The sequence below is a fragment of the Adiantum capillus-veneris genome, chromosome 6, assembly GCF_014529385.1.
Source record: "Adiantum capillus-veneris isolate H3 chromosome 6, ASM1452938v2, whole genome shotgun sequence".
Taxonomy (NCBI): domain Eukaryota; kingdom Viridiplantae; phylum Streptophyta; class Polypodiopsida; order Polypodiales; family Pteridaceae; genus Adiantum; species Adiantum capillus-veneris.
This window is the reverse complement of record NC_140936.1, coordinates 135,447,288-135,460,786: the sequence shown is the minus strand read 5'-3', so window position 1 is coordinate 135,460,786 and position 13,499 is coordinate 135,447,288. Positions and strand designations below refer to the sequence as shown.

General features: G+C 43.0%; 1 protein-coding gene across 6 annotated transcripts; it reads left to right on the top strand.

Annotated features, from left to right (window-relative positions):
* The first annotated feature begins 10,734 nt into the window (after window positions 1-10,734).
* LOC147456326 (E3 ubiquitin-protein ligase PRT1-like) lies at window positions 10,735-13,060 on the top strand. Of its 6 annotated transcripts, none has more exons than XM_086514849.1 (7): window positions 10,735-10,962; window positions 11,218-11,246; window positions 11,334-11,513; window positions 11,719-12,000; window positions 12,078-12,260; window positions 12,394-12,458; window positions 12,590-13,060. In XM_086514849.1, exons 1-7 carry the CDS (start codon window positions 10,865-10,867, stop codon window positions 12,803-12,805), a joined length of 1,053 nt encoding a protein of 350 aa, XP_086370975.1. In that variant the 5' UTR covers window positions 10,735-10,864; the 3' UTR covers window positions 12,806-13,060. The 6 variants fall into 6 exon arrangements, with proteins under 6 accessions (XP_086370975.1, XP_086370970.1, XP_086370972.1 ...); XM_086514844.1 differs by having other exon boundaries at window positions 10,739-10,962; window positions 12,388-12,458; XM_086514846.1 differs by having other exon boundaries at window positions 10,868-10,962; window positions 11,218-11,262; window positions 11,334-11,517; window positions 12,388-12,458.
* Window positions 13,061-13,499: the final 439 nt, after the last annotated feature.

Sequence of the window (13,499 nt, the reverse complement as noted above, 5' to 3'; positions counted from 1 at the left end):
TTAGCAGAGCATGTATACCTAACGCTTTTCTTTGTTAGGTCATGTAATGGTCCCGCAATTTGTGAGAACTTTTCTATGAAGCGTCTATAGTATGCACGCATATCTATAAAGCTTCTTAGTTCATGAAGATTCCTTGGTTTAGGCCATCCTTTTATTACCTCTAACTTAGATGGATCCATTTGGATGCCATCTTGAGAGATAATATGACCTAAATACTGAATCTCTTGCAAGAAAAATTCACTTTTCTTTCGATTAACATAAAGTTTATTCTCTCTTAAAACTTAAAATATTACCTGGAGATGTTTCTTGTGTTCCTCCAATGAATTAGAGTAGATGATAATATCATCAAAGAACACTCCAGTGAAGGTTCGATGAGGCCTGAACAGCTTCTCCATCAAGCGGTTGAATGTGGCTTGTGCATTGGTCAAGCCAAAAGGCATGACAATGTATTCGTAAAGACCAAATGTAGTACGAAATGCGGTCTTTACAATGTCTTGATCAACTATCCTTATTTGATGATAGCCACTTTTTAGGTCAATCCTACTGAAGTAGGTCCATCCTTGTAGCTTATCAAATAGATCTTCTACCCGTGGAACGGGAAACCTATTCTTGATAGTGATCCTATTTAGTGCTCTATAGTCGACACACATACGATATGTGTCGTCTTTCTTTTGCACTAATAGCACAGGTGAGCAAAATGGAGATGAGCTAGGCCTAACCATGCCCTTCTCAACTAACTCATGCACTTGCCGCATAATCTCCTCTTGTTGAGCTTGAGAAACTCTATAAGGAGGTTTGTTAGGCGGTGAACTTCCTGGAAGAAGTTCAATTGCATGGTCATCATTACCTCATTTAGGAGGTAGCTCACAAGGGATGTCGTCAATAAAAACATCTTTAACACTAGGTTGGTAATGGGACACTTTTATGTCCTGGGACACTTTTATGTCCTGTTAAGTGACCATTTTCCTTGAATTATGTCAAGAGTTTCAAAATGGATTTTGAGGTGTTATCTATCTAGAAAGTTGTCTCATGAGCTGAAAAAAACTCGACATTTTTTCGGAATATCAATTCCATCTTTAACATTGTCCTTGCACAACATTTCACAACCTAAACTGTGTGAAAAAACAGGTCCAGTTTTTGGCTTTTTTTTAACTTTTTGCAAATATACCACTCTAGAATTCATGTTTGTGAGGTCTATAATGCTAGAGAACTATATTTAGTAGTCCTCAACATGTCCTGATGCTTCTAGGGAGAAATAAATATTAAAGTTGTAAGTTATGACCAAATTACAAAAATTGACAAATCCTGTTTTTTAGCCAATTTTAGCTCTTCTATGATTTTTTTGGTGGATTTCATGATATCCAAATGCAGTTTTGATTTTCTATGTCGCATATTGTAACATAAAGCTAACATTACTTGAGTTTTGGGGCACCTAATACCCTATTTTGCATAGTACACAACGATGGTTGATTTTTTCAATTATAGAAGAAAACGAAACATTCTAGTATATGAAGTATAGCTTTTTCAATATTGTTAGTTTCTTGTGACAACTACATGCATTTTGGAGGTAGTAACCATATATAGTCATAAGGATCAAATTTGGCTAGATATTGAATAGTTTCTATGGGATTCTACAACTCATAATGTTGAACCCGGTTTTTTCATGTTTGCTGTATTTAACACTTCATCTTTGTCCCCAAGATTCCCCTTGGTAAGAGATGTATTATTCTTTTGACATGCTCCATGGCTCCTTATGACCATAAAGGACAATAGGGGACTAAGAAAACATGCATATATTATTTGTATTGAGCATGGCTATAGAAACTTTGATGATATGTTTGCAGAATGGTAAAAATTCAACTTTTTTGTACCTATTTATTTTGGCAAAACAAAAAATAGTGAGTGAGAAGCAATCATATGTTCTGATCACCAACCCATTGAAGTTAACTAGGGAATTTATCTCAAGTCCTACAAAAATCCCTAATCTTATTTTTATGCAACAAAATGTAAGAAATGATTGTTTTGATGAAAATGCACTCGTCCATCAACTTTGGAAGCTTGGTGTGACCAAAAGATGAGAAATTTTACAAGTTTCTTATTTTTTCCATGTGTAGTAGGCCTTGAACTATAACCTCATGAAAGGATTTTACAAAATGAGTGGATCTATTATGGTTTTGGAGGTTTTTTTCAAAACCCTGAAAGGACACTTTTATGTCCTGTTAGGTTACCAACCTAGTGTTAAACCCCTTGAGAAAATTGGATAACTCTAATTCCTTTTGGTTGCTTTTATTTTCTTTTGCTAAAGCATTAGGTTCATTTTTAGAATCTTTAACAAAAATCATGTACACGGAAATAGAGCTCTTTATTGACTTGTTGAAAGCTGGTGTATGTACAATGGGGGTGGTGTTACCCATTTCCTTAGCATCTATATACATGTATTTTTCCCTGAACTTAAAGGAGATTCTCCTTTCAGGAAATTTAACATCGGCAGCCAGGCGGTCAAACCATGGTGCCCCTAGGATTACATCCTCATGCTTGAGAGGAGAGATAAAGAAGTCCTCTTTGTCCACATAGCCTTGGACATGAAGCCTCAATTTCCCAATTAAGGGAGTGACTGAAGCTACTTGCTCCTTGAAGGCACTGTCTGCGGGTAGGACATCTCCCATCTCGTAGGATTGTATGCCTAGCTTGGTGGCTAACTCCATAGATATAAAATTATGAGTAGAACTAGGGTCAAAGAGAATAAAAGCATCATGTTCTCTTACCTTTCCCCAAGCATGGCATAGAGGAGATCCTTTGTGGTGAGTTTGGTGAGTCTCCTCCTCTTGGATTTCAACCAAGGAAGCTCTAGGAGGATCTTGGCGGTTGTTCTTTTGGGGACAAGCGCGGTACGCATGCCCTTGTTCGCCGCACTTGAAACACCGGTTATCCTTACGATAACTCTCAAGCTCTTCAGGAGAGAGTTTATTCTTACCTTTGTAAACTCCCTTCTCTTTAGCTTTGTTGGAGTTGCCCTTAGGAGACTTTTGGACATTTTCCTTCCCCTTAGGCTCATTGGAACCCTTGTTTTCCGGGGGCTTATTATTTCTTTTAACCCCCGTTTGGAAATTGATTCGAGAGGCCACCATAGTATGGTGTATTACCGCCGATATGGTACGTGGCCTTTGGGAGTTGACATACTCTGCCATTTCTTCGGTTAAGCTCGCACAAAACTATTGCTTTTGCTCTCCAAAATCCAACTTTTTGAAGACAGTGGCTTTGAGTTGTAAGTCCCAAAACTTGTCTACATATTTGTGGATGGATTCATTAGGAGAGAGCTTTAAACTTCGCCATTCCGTGAGTACTTTGTCTTTGGCATCGGTGGCCAAAAACTGCTTCATAATGGAAGCTCTTAAAGCCTTCCATGTTCGTGGAGCTTCACCCTTGGCTCGTAGGCTAGACCACCATTGTCTGGCGGACTTTTGAAAGTGCATAGCTACATGGCGTAGCTTAGAGGACTCCGTGAAGCCCTCATCTCCAAACGCCGCATCGAATTGCTGGATAAAGGCCAAGACTTTGTCCGTAGCACCAAAGGTGCCATCATAGGTAAGGAAAGAGATGCTCTTCCCCCCCTATTTGAATTTCTTCAGCTTGGACGACCTCTTCCATGCGGCATAGGATTTCCTATGGCCTCTTCTTTTTGATGGTTCAAAAGTTGCACCATCACTTTCTTCACAAGGTGAAGAATTTGAAGAAGGTGGAGAAGAGGGTGACCTCTTTCTCGCCTTTTTCTTGTCTTGATCTTTGTCGTCTTCACCATAGCTTTCATAAGAGGAAGAGGATGAAGAAGATGGTGTCCTCTTTCTCACCTTTTTCTTCTCTTGCTTTTTATCATCCCTCTTTGAATTATGGCGTGGAGAAGAGTATGATGGTCTTCTCCGCTTTGGTGGTGATGGAGAGCGTTTAGCCCGCCGTCTTCGTGGAGCCATCTCCGCCGAGGTGGCGGGAGACTCACTTCTTTCTCGTTCCTTTGGTGGAGGCTCTTGAGTTCTCCTTTGGGAAGGAGATGCATCATCAAGAAGTAAATTCTTGAGCCCTTCATAAGGATTCTCTTCTTCTTCCCGAATCGGAGAGAGACCTTTTTTGGTAGTCTCACAAGGAGGCTTCCTAGGTGTTCTCTCGTCATGGTGATGAGCTTGGAGAATCCCATGAGCACGGAGCTGCCATTGCACTTCGCTTTGGAGAGATGGATTACCCATGGCTTGTTGAAGCCTAGAAACAAGGTAGTTAACAAGCATTGAAGCATCATTAGTAGCTTGCTCATGAGCAAAATCAAAGTTATCAACATTAATTTCACTCTCTTTACTATTGTCAACCATTCTAACAACTTTTAGGTGTAAACTTTTTAGGTGTACTTTGGCACTTCAAGCCCTAGTTGCTACTCCTCTTTACCCCTTTAGAAAAAGCACTCAAGCTACTGTACCCGCGGCTCAAATACCATTAATTGCAAGGAATAGAAGAGAGGGTCTTTCGACACCAAAACAACACCGGCTCCTGTCAAGCTTCTAATAGCTCAATAGTGGTTAAGCCATATGCAAGCCCCGTAGGACTCCACTATTAAGACCATAGCTCTCGATGGTGATGCCCCGTTAACTGCACAAAGGCAGGTGCACTTCAAGGCTGAAAAATCCCTATTCTACTTACTCACAGGCAATTAATAATACCAACCATTTGTAGCTAGCTTGAGGACCTCCCTTCTTGAGCAAGAAAAGAGAAACCTTGAGCTTTGATACCAATGTAACATTTAATGGCCTAATAACTTGTGTGTAGCGGAAATGAGCATGAACATAGTGGGCATTTCATTAGAATAGATTCCTAATGAGAATTACAAGAGTGCTTGGGTGGAGAGAGCAACAAAAAGCATAACACCTAGTTAGATAGCATCGACAATACTTTCAAAAGAGAGAGAAATTAAGCTAATGACAACAGTTGAGGACCGGATTTGCATGGAGCCGGTCCCCTCTCCAAAAGGCTTTGTATTATGGTTTCTCCCATCAAGAGAGACATTGTACAATACAATTCTTTGTGTTCCTTCAAGACTAGCTAGTGCAATGAAGATGAAAGCTTCATGCACTAAGCAAAACACTTAGCAAACACAACTTGAATTATCCCCGTTCTCAGACCCAAGACCTCACACACCTTCGAAGATGGTGAGAGCTAGCAAGGTATGAGAGTAGATTGAGAGGAAGAAGGAGTATCTTACGAGAAAGATGTACATCTCCTCACATAATCACTCATATTAGCATAGCTTAGCTTAGTAATTAGCTTGGTACAGGAGATGAGCATGCATTGAAGCTGGGTTCTTGGTTGGATTTGCATCCACATGCCAAGAGAGTGTTGATGTGGGCTTCTATCTCACAAGCTTGGAGTAGGTGATGAGCTCTCCATTAAAGCTTGGGAAGAGATAGTCTTCTTTTCTTCACACATGAGATTGTGTGAGTGTGTGTGTGTGTGTGTGTGTGTGTGTGTGTGTTAATGCCTTGCAAAAATCAGCCCCCTCTCTCTCTTGGGCGAGCCCCCTTACTATTTGCTCTTCCTGCAGCCTCATTGGCCCTCCCCAAGTCAAGCCAATCACAATTAAGCAGCATAAGTGATAGCCTTCTGACATGTGTCCCCCTTTCCCCTTTTGTGAGAGCTTTAGGTAATTAAATAATTAAACTAAACTCTCATTGGACCCCTTTGCCTCGTGGCCAATAGGAATCAGGCAAGCCATGGGGCTCCTGAATGCTCATTGGACCCTCTGGAGACTGCGCAATAGTCTTCTAGGAGACTTAATTCTTATTGGTTTCTTTTATTAAATGTTTTTAAATTAATTAAACTAGATCTACTCTAGCTTAATTCTCATTGGTCCACTTCAAGGGTCATCCAATAGGAATTGGGCACAACTTGTGGGCATCTGGGCTAGGGAGCTGACATGTGTCCCTAATTCCCTTTGTGTAAAGGGGCTTGTGTGTGTGTGTGTGTGTGTGTGTGGCTTTCTCTCTCATCCCCTAGAAGAAGGGCTCGCCCCCTTCCATGTAGGGATGTGCATTGACTTTGGAGAGCACATAAAGCATCCAATTCACCCTAAGCTTTAACCCTTTGGACACAACCTTTGAATTTTGGAACCTTAGCATTTTGGAAGTCTTAATGGGCTGAACCTTAGGGTCTTTTTAGCCCATTGTTGCACATGGCTCTTTTGCATATGGCCCCCCTTTTAGATCCCTATTTTCCCTCCTTTGGATCCCTACTGTGGCCGGTCTGCTAGCTTAACCAATATTCTAGCTTTTTCTCCCCTGGCACTTCCCCACATTAAATGATCAGTAAAATCATTTAGGAGAATTAGATATTGATTATTATGACAAGTTGTGCTAATTACCTGAGCATCCTAACAAAATTCAGCTGCTAGAGAGAGCATCTGAATGGGCACTAAGCTCTGATGATAATCTGGTCAATCCACACTGGCAGCGGCAGTCTACTGGAGACTGTCGATCCCTAGCCATTAAATTAGAGCTCCTGCTTGGGAACATGCTTGGGAACATGCCGACATATAAATGTATGAAAGAGGTCAACAATCAACTGAAAGAAGTCCTACTGCAAAGCAAATTTCCAGAGGAGTGTTGGACCAGAGGGTACAAGCTATTATTGAAGATCAGACTTCCAGCAGTAAGGGACCGCAAACTCAAATGACAGTAGGGGAACATGCATCTGCTCTCAGAAGACTATGTCAACTGGTTTGAGTCACCAGGAAGATGATGCAGCAGGAGAGCCAAGCTGTTCTCAAACTTCTGGAGTTTGTACTTGATTCCCCAGTTCTCTTGTATGCATTTCCGGCTAGGGAAACTGTGCTGCATAGGTTTTTCCCAGCTTTGTATTCTCAACATCTAGAACCAGTGGATCGGCTCACATACTATAACATCACTAATGATCTTCAGGATTGGTATGAGCGAGCCACTGTAGAGTGGAAAACCTAGCACACACTGATCAATGATGCTCTCCAATTAAATGATGTTTTGGAACTGCAAGACGAAATGCTGAGGATCAAGCTCTATATGGGACAATGGAAAATCCAGCTCAAAGGTCTCACTAAGATCACAAATCAGCTACTTCAACTTACTGTGGATTCCTCTAAGATTTTTGAAAAGGATATTACGGCTAAACTAGGTCTAGGGTCACAGTATAGAGAAATGGCTAAGATACTCTTTGAAGCTAGGATTAAAACAAATCAGCCTCTCCCAGAAGGATGGATCCACACAGCTTCGCATTGTCATAAATTGGCTAGATGCCGTCTGACAAAGGGTAGATGCACGCTATATGATCCTGACACCAAGACATATAATCCTCTCACGCCTTATGAATTGGAGATGTCCACAATAAGGCGGGATCAGATTGAGCAGGAGGCCATTTATCGACTATCCAGAAGGACAATGCTGCCACTGGAACTTCTGAAGCACCAGTACAAAAGAAGGGCAGGAGGAAGGGGGTTCAATGGAAGGATACTGGGTAGTTCCATCTCAGAATCATACGAAGGATTTTTCCAGTAGGGCGCTGGAATTTCGTTGGCTAGACACCCTTGGAATTACAATTATAGGGGTGTCAAGCACTCAACAAGCATGAAATATGGCATAAATCTAGCAATACCAAAAGGGCTAGCGACTCCAGAGGAGTACTATCATGAGGAACATAGGCCAACTCATGAGGAACATCGGCCAACTCAGCAAACAAACAAATGGGTTTAGGGTTTAGGGTTTGGACCTCAACCAAAAACCCTGATGGGTTCCTCAACACCATTTCAGAATTAGGCGGTGGATTTTTCAAAAAATTTGGAGTTATACCAAAATTCAAGAAAGGAGGGAAGGATGTAGAAGGCAAGGATAGCTCCAACAGGCGAGAACTGTCTCCGGGAAAGCCGAACAGTGGATCAATCACACATTAGTAATTACCACGGCAGTTACTACAGTAACTTCTAGAAGGCTATAAATAGGACCCATTACATTGTAATTGGGCTTCTTGCTTCTTACTTCTTAGTTGAGCCTTCCAAGTATTTCCTGAGCTACAATCTCTTCGCCTGTGATTTCATCTTGTAATCATTACTGTTGCTGTAATCATTGGAGGTTCAATCCATTATACCTTGTACTGGTTGTTCCTAAACTGTGAATCTGAAACTACAAACACTTTTCCAGTTGTCCAGTCTATATCTCATTTCAGTATACTATTTCAGTTCAGATAATTATTTCAGTCCAGTCTAGTCTCTTTTCCAGTATCATCAACTGAACTGATGGCTTACCAATAGCTCTAAATTCTAACACTGGAATCAGCTATCTGAAGAGATCAACTCAAATTCCAGGGGTATTGAAGTTACAGTACACGAAGAGGCAATTCATAGCCTGCAAAGGGGAGCCACCAAGGCAAGAGACATCACATTCTACACCCTTTCAGCTAGGGAAAGGGTTTTGCAGAGGAATCAAGGGAGACATACAAGTAGATGATCGCGGAGCCTCTTCATCTGTGCGGGTAGCTTGCGAGGATGCGGAGCAAGAGGTTCGAAGGTATCCTGCGGCAGGGATCGCATGCAACGTTGGAAGCTGGCAGGACGTTGGGTGAGGTGGGTTCTTCCCTTTGTGGGTTGTAGATGACCCAGTGGGGGTCCCTGTGCAGCTTGGCCTCGCTTTCTCAACCCTACTCTTGGCCGCCTCTCGCATTTTTGGCACTGAGGAGTGGCCATCCCTCTCTCCACTCCTCGGAGTGGGCACTTGGAGGCCTTGGTCTTTTGCCGCCCGCATTCGTGAGTTGTTTGCGCTGGTGGCAACAGGTGGGCAATTCGGTGACAACGAATGTTGGTGTTGGAAGGGGCTTGGCTCCCGTGAAAGCCTGGTGAAGCATTGCAAGGGTTTTCTAAGGTGACTGTGGAATATCGTCTTTCTACATGTTCTGTCCTTTTTTGATGGTGGCCCCTACTAGGCCGCTGATGGAGACTTGTGGGCTTCGAAAATATGCTCTTTGGCTGGCAATCCTCCTTTGTGGCGGGCATGTATGTGGCACATTTGTGTTTGTCAATTGCACTGAGGGTGGCTCTCTTCTGACTCCTTCTACTCTTTCTTCTTCGGCAATATGGCTTCTTTCTCTATGGTATGGTGGACAAATAAGCTGATGTGGCAGGTCTCCTTCTTTGGTGGCATCCTCAAGTTCATAGACTTCTTTGTGGTTCTATCAGGGTGGCTCCCTTTATCAGCTAATGTATGGGATTTTTCAATGGTCTTCTTAGGTTGCTATGATGCCATGGCTCGGTATGAGCATGGCGTGCAATGTAATTTTTTTGGTTTTAATATATTCTCACTCACAAATTGTGAGTTTTGCCAAAAAAAAGAGGAACTCCACTTTTAAACTAAACTTTGCCAATGAAACTAAGAATGTTAAAAAATGGAAAGCCAACACTTAGTTCAACCATGACCACACCTTTTAGAGCAGAGTCGCACCATGGGTTAATGGGGGGAGAGGACATTCTATTTTTAGTAAATGAGAAGAATGAGGCAGAAATCTCGAATGTAGAAGATACATCCACTAGCACTCCATAAAACGTAGGTATTAAGCTATATTTTCGCAAACTTTTCCTCTCCTCTTTCATAAACTACACCAATCACAAGCGATCACGTCGCCATCATCCACTCCTAATGAAACGCTCCCACAAACTCACCATAGAGGTGTGACCATGTCTATGTCCCCCCCCCCCCCCCCCCCCCCCCCCCCCCCCCCCCCAAGCCCAACACACACACACACACACACACACACACACACACACAAAAGCACGGGTGCAACCCAACTCTTATCCATAGTTGAGCATTGCAAGCATTCTTAATTACCATGGTTACTCATGTAAGAGGTATGTGAGGATACTGAACTAATCTTTCTAGCCATGAGACTAATTGACACCCTTTTCCCAATGGGAATCAACGGTGGGCATGTAAGGAATCTTTTGGCCTTGGAAACACAAAAACATCGTACAGGTGAGACACTTGGGTTCTAACTCACCACATCAAGCTCATTGATCCAATGCCTTACCATTAAGCTGTTTTTATTGATCACAAAAGAATCACATCTAAATCACATTTAGATCACATCCATGCCTAGCTCACATGGTGATCACAACAAAATCACATTGTGATCACATCATGTGATGATCACAATTGAGCACATTCGCGATCCATCGACATAGATGAACGCCGCCACGCCTTTTGACATGGACCTTTGATCCCCACTGTGGACTGGTGACTTTCTAGTAGATTCAGCTGCCAGCAGCATGTCCTCATCGGCAAGATCTTACGTTCAAACCCTCTCTTAGCCTGTGCACATGCACAGGAGCGGTGGTTGCTCACGGCGAAAAAGTAGGTTGAGCCCACCATAGGCCCGCCACGCCCCTGCACTTAGCCATCGTCACTTTCACCGGCGTCATCGTAACGTCACAGTGTTAGCCTTAACGGTCATCCCCGGTGAGAGCCGTTTGCTGGACGGGAAGAAGCCCCACTGGCTGCGACAGGAAGACACGACAAAAAGAGCTGACTTTTGTTTTCGCCTCTGTGACGCCGATTGCAACGGCTGCATGTGCGCTTACTACCGGTGGGTGCTGAAGGTCAAGCCTCAATCGGCCGTCGGGACAGCTGCATGTGCGCACTCTATCTCTCTCTCTCTCTCTTCTTCTCGGGTGTGTGTGCGCGCGCGCTAATAAAATGAGGAAAATGGTATACTCTTTCTGTCGCCCGTGTGGTAGATTGGTTATGCCATTTCCCTCTTGCCTAGGAAAAGTACTCTTCTTCTTCTCTCTCCGCCCGCGAGAGGCAGACAACTGGCAATGGCGAACGATAATGCCTCTCGCGATGAAAGTCTCCCGGTCTCATCAGTTGGCCTCTGCAAGGAAGCCATGGAGTCTCTCACGTGTAGCATCTGCTTGTAAGTGTGTGTGTGTGTGTGTGTGTGTGTGTGTGTGTGTTCTAACATAGTAGGAATAATATCGAGATCGAGATCGAGATCGAGAGAGAGAGAGAGAGAGAGAGAGAGAGAGAGAGGAATTTCTAACGTAGTAGGCATGATCCCAAGAGAGCTGATAGATCTGTCCGACCAGCTTAGACACACACACAGAGAGAGAGAGAGAGAGAGAGAGAGAGAGAGAGAGAGAGAGAGAGAGAGAGAATTTGAATTTTGCAGGGAGCTTTTGTACAAGCCAGTCGTTACAGGTATTTCTGGTTACAGGTATTTCTTGTTGAAGATAAACCTCATGGCACCATCCTGATCTGCTACTTATATGTGTATGTGCTGTACAGCATGTGGGCACATGTTCTGCTTCTGGTGTGGCCACCAGGGAATGAACGCATTTACAGCATCCAGTTGCCCTTTGTGTAGGCGTCCTTTCATATATTTTCCCAGAGTTTGTAAGCTGCTACACTTCGTGCTCATGAAAGCAGTCCCTGATGAATACGCAAGAAGGGGCTGCGAAGCCCGACGTTGGTACCTTTTTCCTTTTACTTTTTCGATTGTTTTGAAGGACTGCTTCGTGGAGCATTTGCTACTGAAAGCAAGAATAGAGTAAGGTTAACTTTTAATGCACGTTACAACAGGAAAGGCAACCATCCACCAATGCAAAGTTGTCTTTTTTTCTTGCCAAATCCACACAATATAACACATTGAAGATTTTGTGCGCTTGTGAAGGTCACGAAGAGGAGCAGGAAATGTTTTCGCCAGAGTTTGAACTGGAGGACTCGTTGATACCTCTAGATTCAGAGCATGGTGATGCTTCTACCACGTCAATGGACGTTGATACACAGGTTGTTATGGAAAATGACCATGATATGCAAAGCACCCCTCAAGGCAACAGCAAATGTCAAGAAGTAGAGGACACCTCCAGGCAGGGAAAGCTAACAAAGGATGACCTTTGCTGTGCCTTGTGCAATGACTTGCTATACCGTCCTGTAGTCTTAAATTGTGGTGATGGTGAGACAATCTTTGATTGAAGGAAGAAATGAAAGCATGTGATTCTGGAGGTTTATGACCATGTTTTTGTTGGGCAGTGTTTTGCGAACCTTGTTTGAAAATGCACAATTTCAAAAGTCATTGCCCGGTTTGCAATGCTCCTCATCCCCCGGGATCTGTTCTTGTATGTTTAGAGCTAGACCAGTTTGTACAGTTCGCTTTTCTGGTGGACTACACAAACAGGCGGCTACAATATCCAGCAGAGAGTATTCCTTCTGATTGTGAGTTTCTCTTATTTACACCCGATGGCAATATCTTAGCTTGGAATTTTGTTAGTTGAATGGGTGGGCAGTTGTCGAAAATTTGAATCTCTCAAATGGCCTTCCTTCTAAGAATCTGATATGGCAGTGGCAGGTGACGGTGTGGATTTGAAAATGGATGGGAACCTTCATTTCGGAGTTGGATGTGATGGCTGTGGGGTAAAGCTTGCTTTCCTCTTCTTTGTGGTCGTGACTTGGTCCCATGCGACAGTGATTGAGTCACATATGATTGTTGCTGTGATGTTCTTTGTTGGACACCACAATGATGGAGTCGCATGTGATTGTTGCAGATGTTTCCCATCATAGGAGACCGCTATCAATGTGAAGATTGTAAAGAGGTGGCAGGTTACGACTTGTGCGGAAGGTGCCACACCAATAGTGGAAGCTTGATGGGACGCTTCAGTCAAAAGCACCAACCGACTCATCGCATGAGAAATGTCTTGCACACTGATCGTATAGAGCAAGTCTTACGAGGGTTCCATTTTGCAGGCTTTTCTGCTGGTTGAGCTCAGAAGGTAGGATGGCTGAAGACTACTTGACAAGCTTGCGGATGTGCCCCTCAACAGGTCTATCTCCTGGTTATTGGTAACCTCTCAAATCAATAAGGAACGGGGTATGTTTTGTAAGATAGATCTGTGGTTTGGTTCCATAATCTGTAGTTTCCACGTGAGCTCGATTTTTTGGTGTTCAAGTGCATCTATTGTGCCTACTTTTAAAGCTGGTTTGCCATCCGACTATAATATCTCCAAGTCATTTGCAGTCGGAATTTCTTTTGAATGGAGTTACTTGTATGTGCTAGTATCATCTTTCGTGAAAGTGAGAATATCCCGCAAGATGGGAATTGAGATCAGTGAGTATCTTTGGTACGGGACATACTCATCTGCCTGGCCTTTAGCATATTTTCAAAGGACAAAAATTGAAAATTCCCGGCTAGTTTGGAGGGTCACCTTGATGGAAACCGGCTAAATTTTAAGGATTTTAGTGTAAAAACTGGTTGAAACCCTAAAATCTTCACTAAAAACCGAGAGATTTCCAATCCTTCCATTGGTTGTTGCTAAAACAGTTTCTGGTGAACACTGCCAATCTAGCTGCCGGTGGGGAAACTAAATGTTATTTGCTAGTCCTGTTGCAGTATTTCAAAAGGTTATGACATTGCCCTTCTTTAGAGATATTTGTAGCATTTTTTTTTTTGGAGAAAGT

Bases quoted from the DNA above. Each gene is read 5' to 3' on its own strand.
- LOC147456326 (XM_086514843.1), top strand. From the start codon at position 10,878: ATGCCTCTCGCGATGAAAGTCTCCCGGTCTCATCAGTTGGCCTCTGCA. The intron at 10,963-11,217 runs GTAAGTGTGTGT...TGAATTTTGCAG, and splicing joins CTCACGTGTAGCATCTGCTT to GGAGCTTTTGTACAAGCCAG. The intron at 12,001-12,077 runs GTGAGACAATCT...TTTGTTGGGCAG, and splicing joins AGTCTTAAATTGTGGTGATG to TGTTTTGCGAACCTTGTTTG.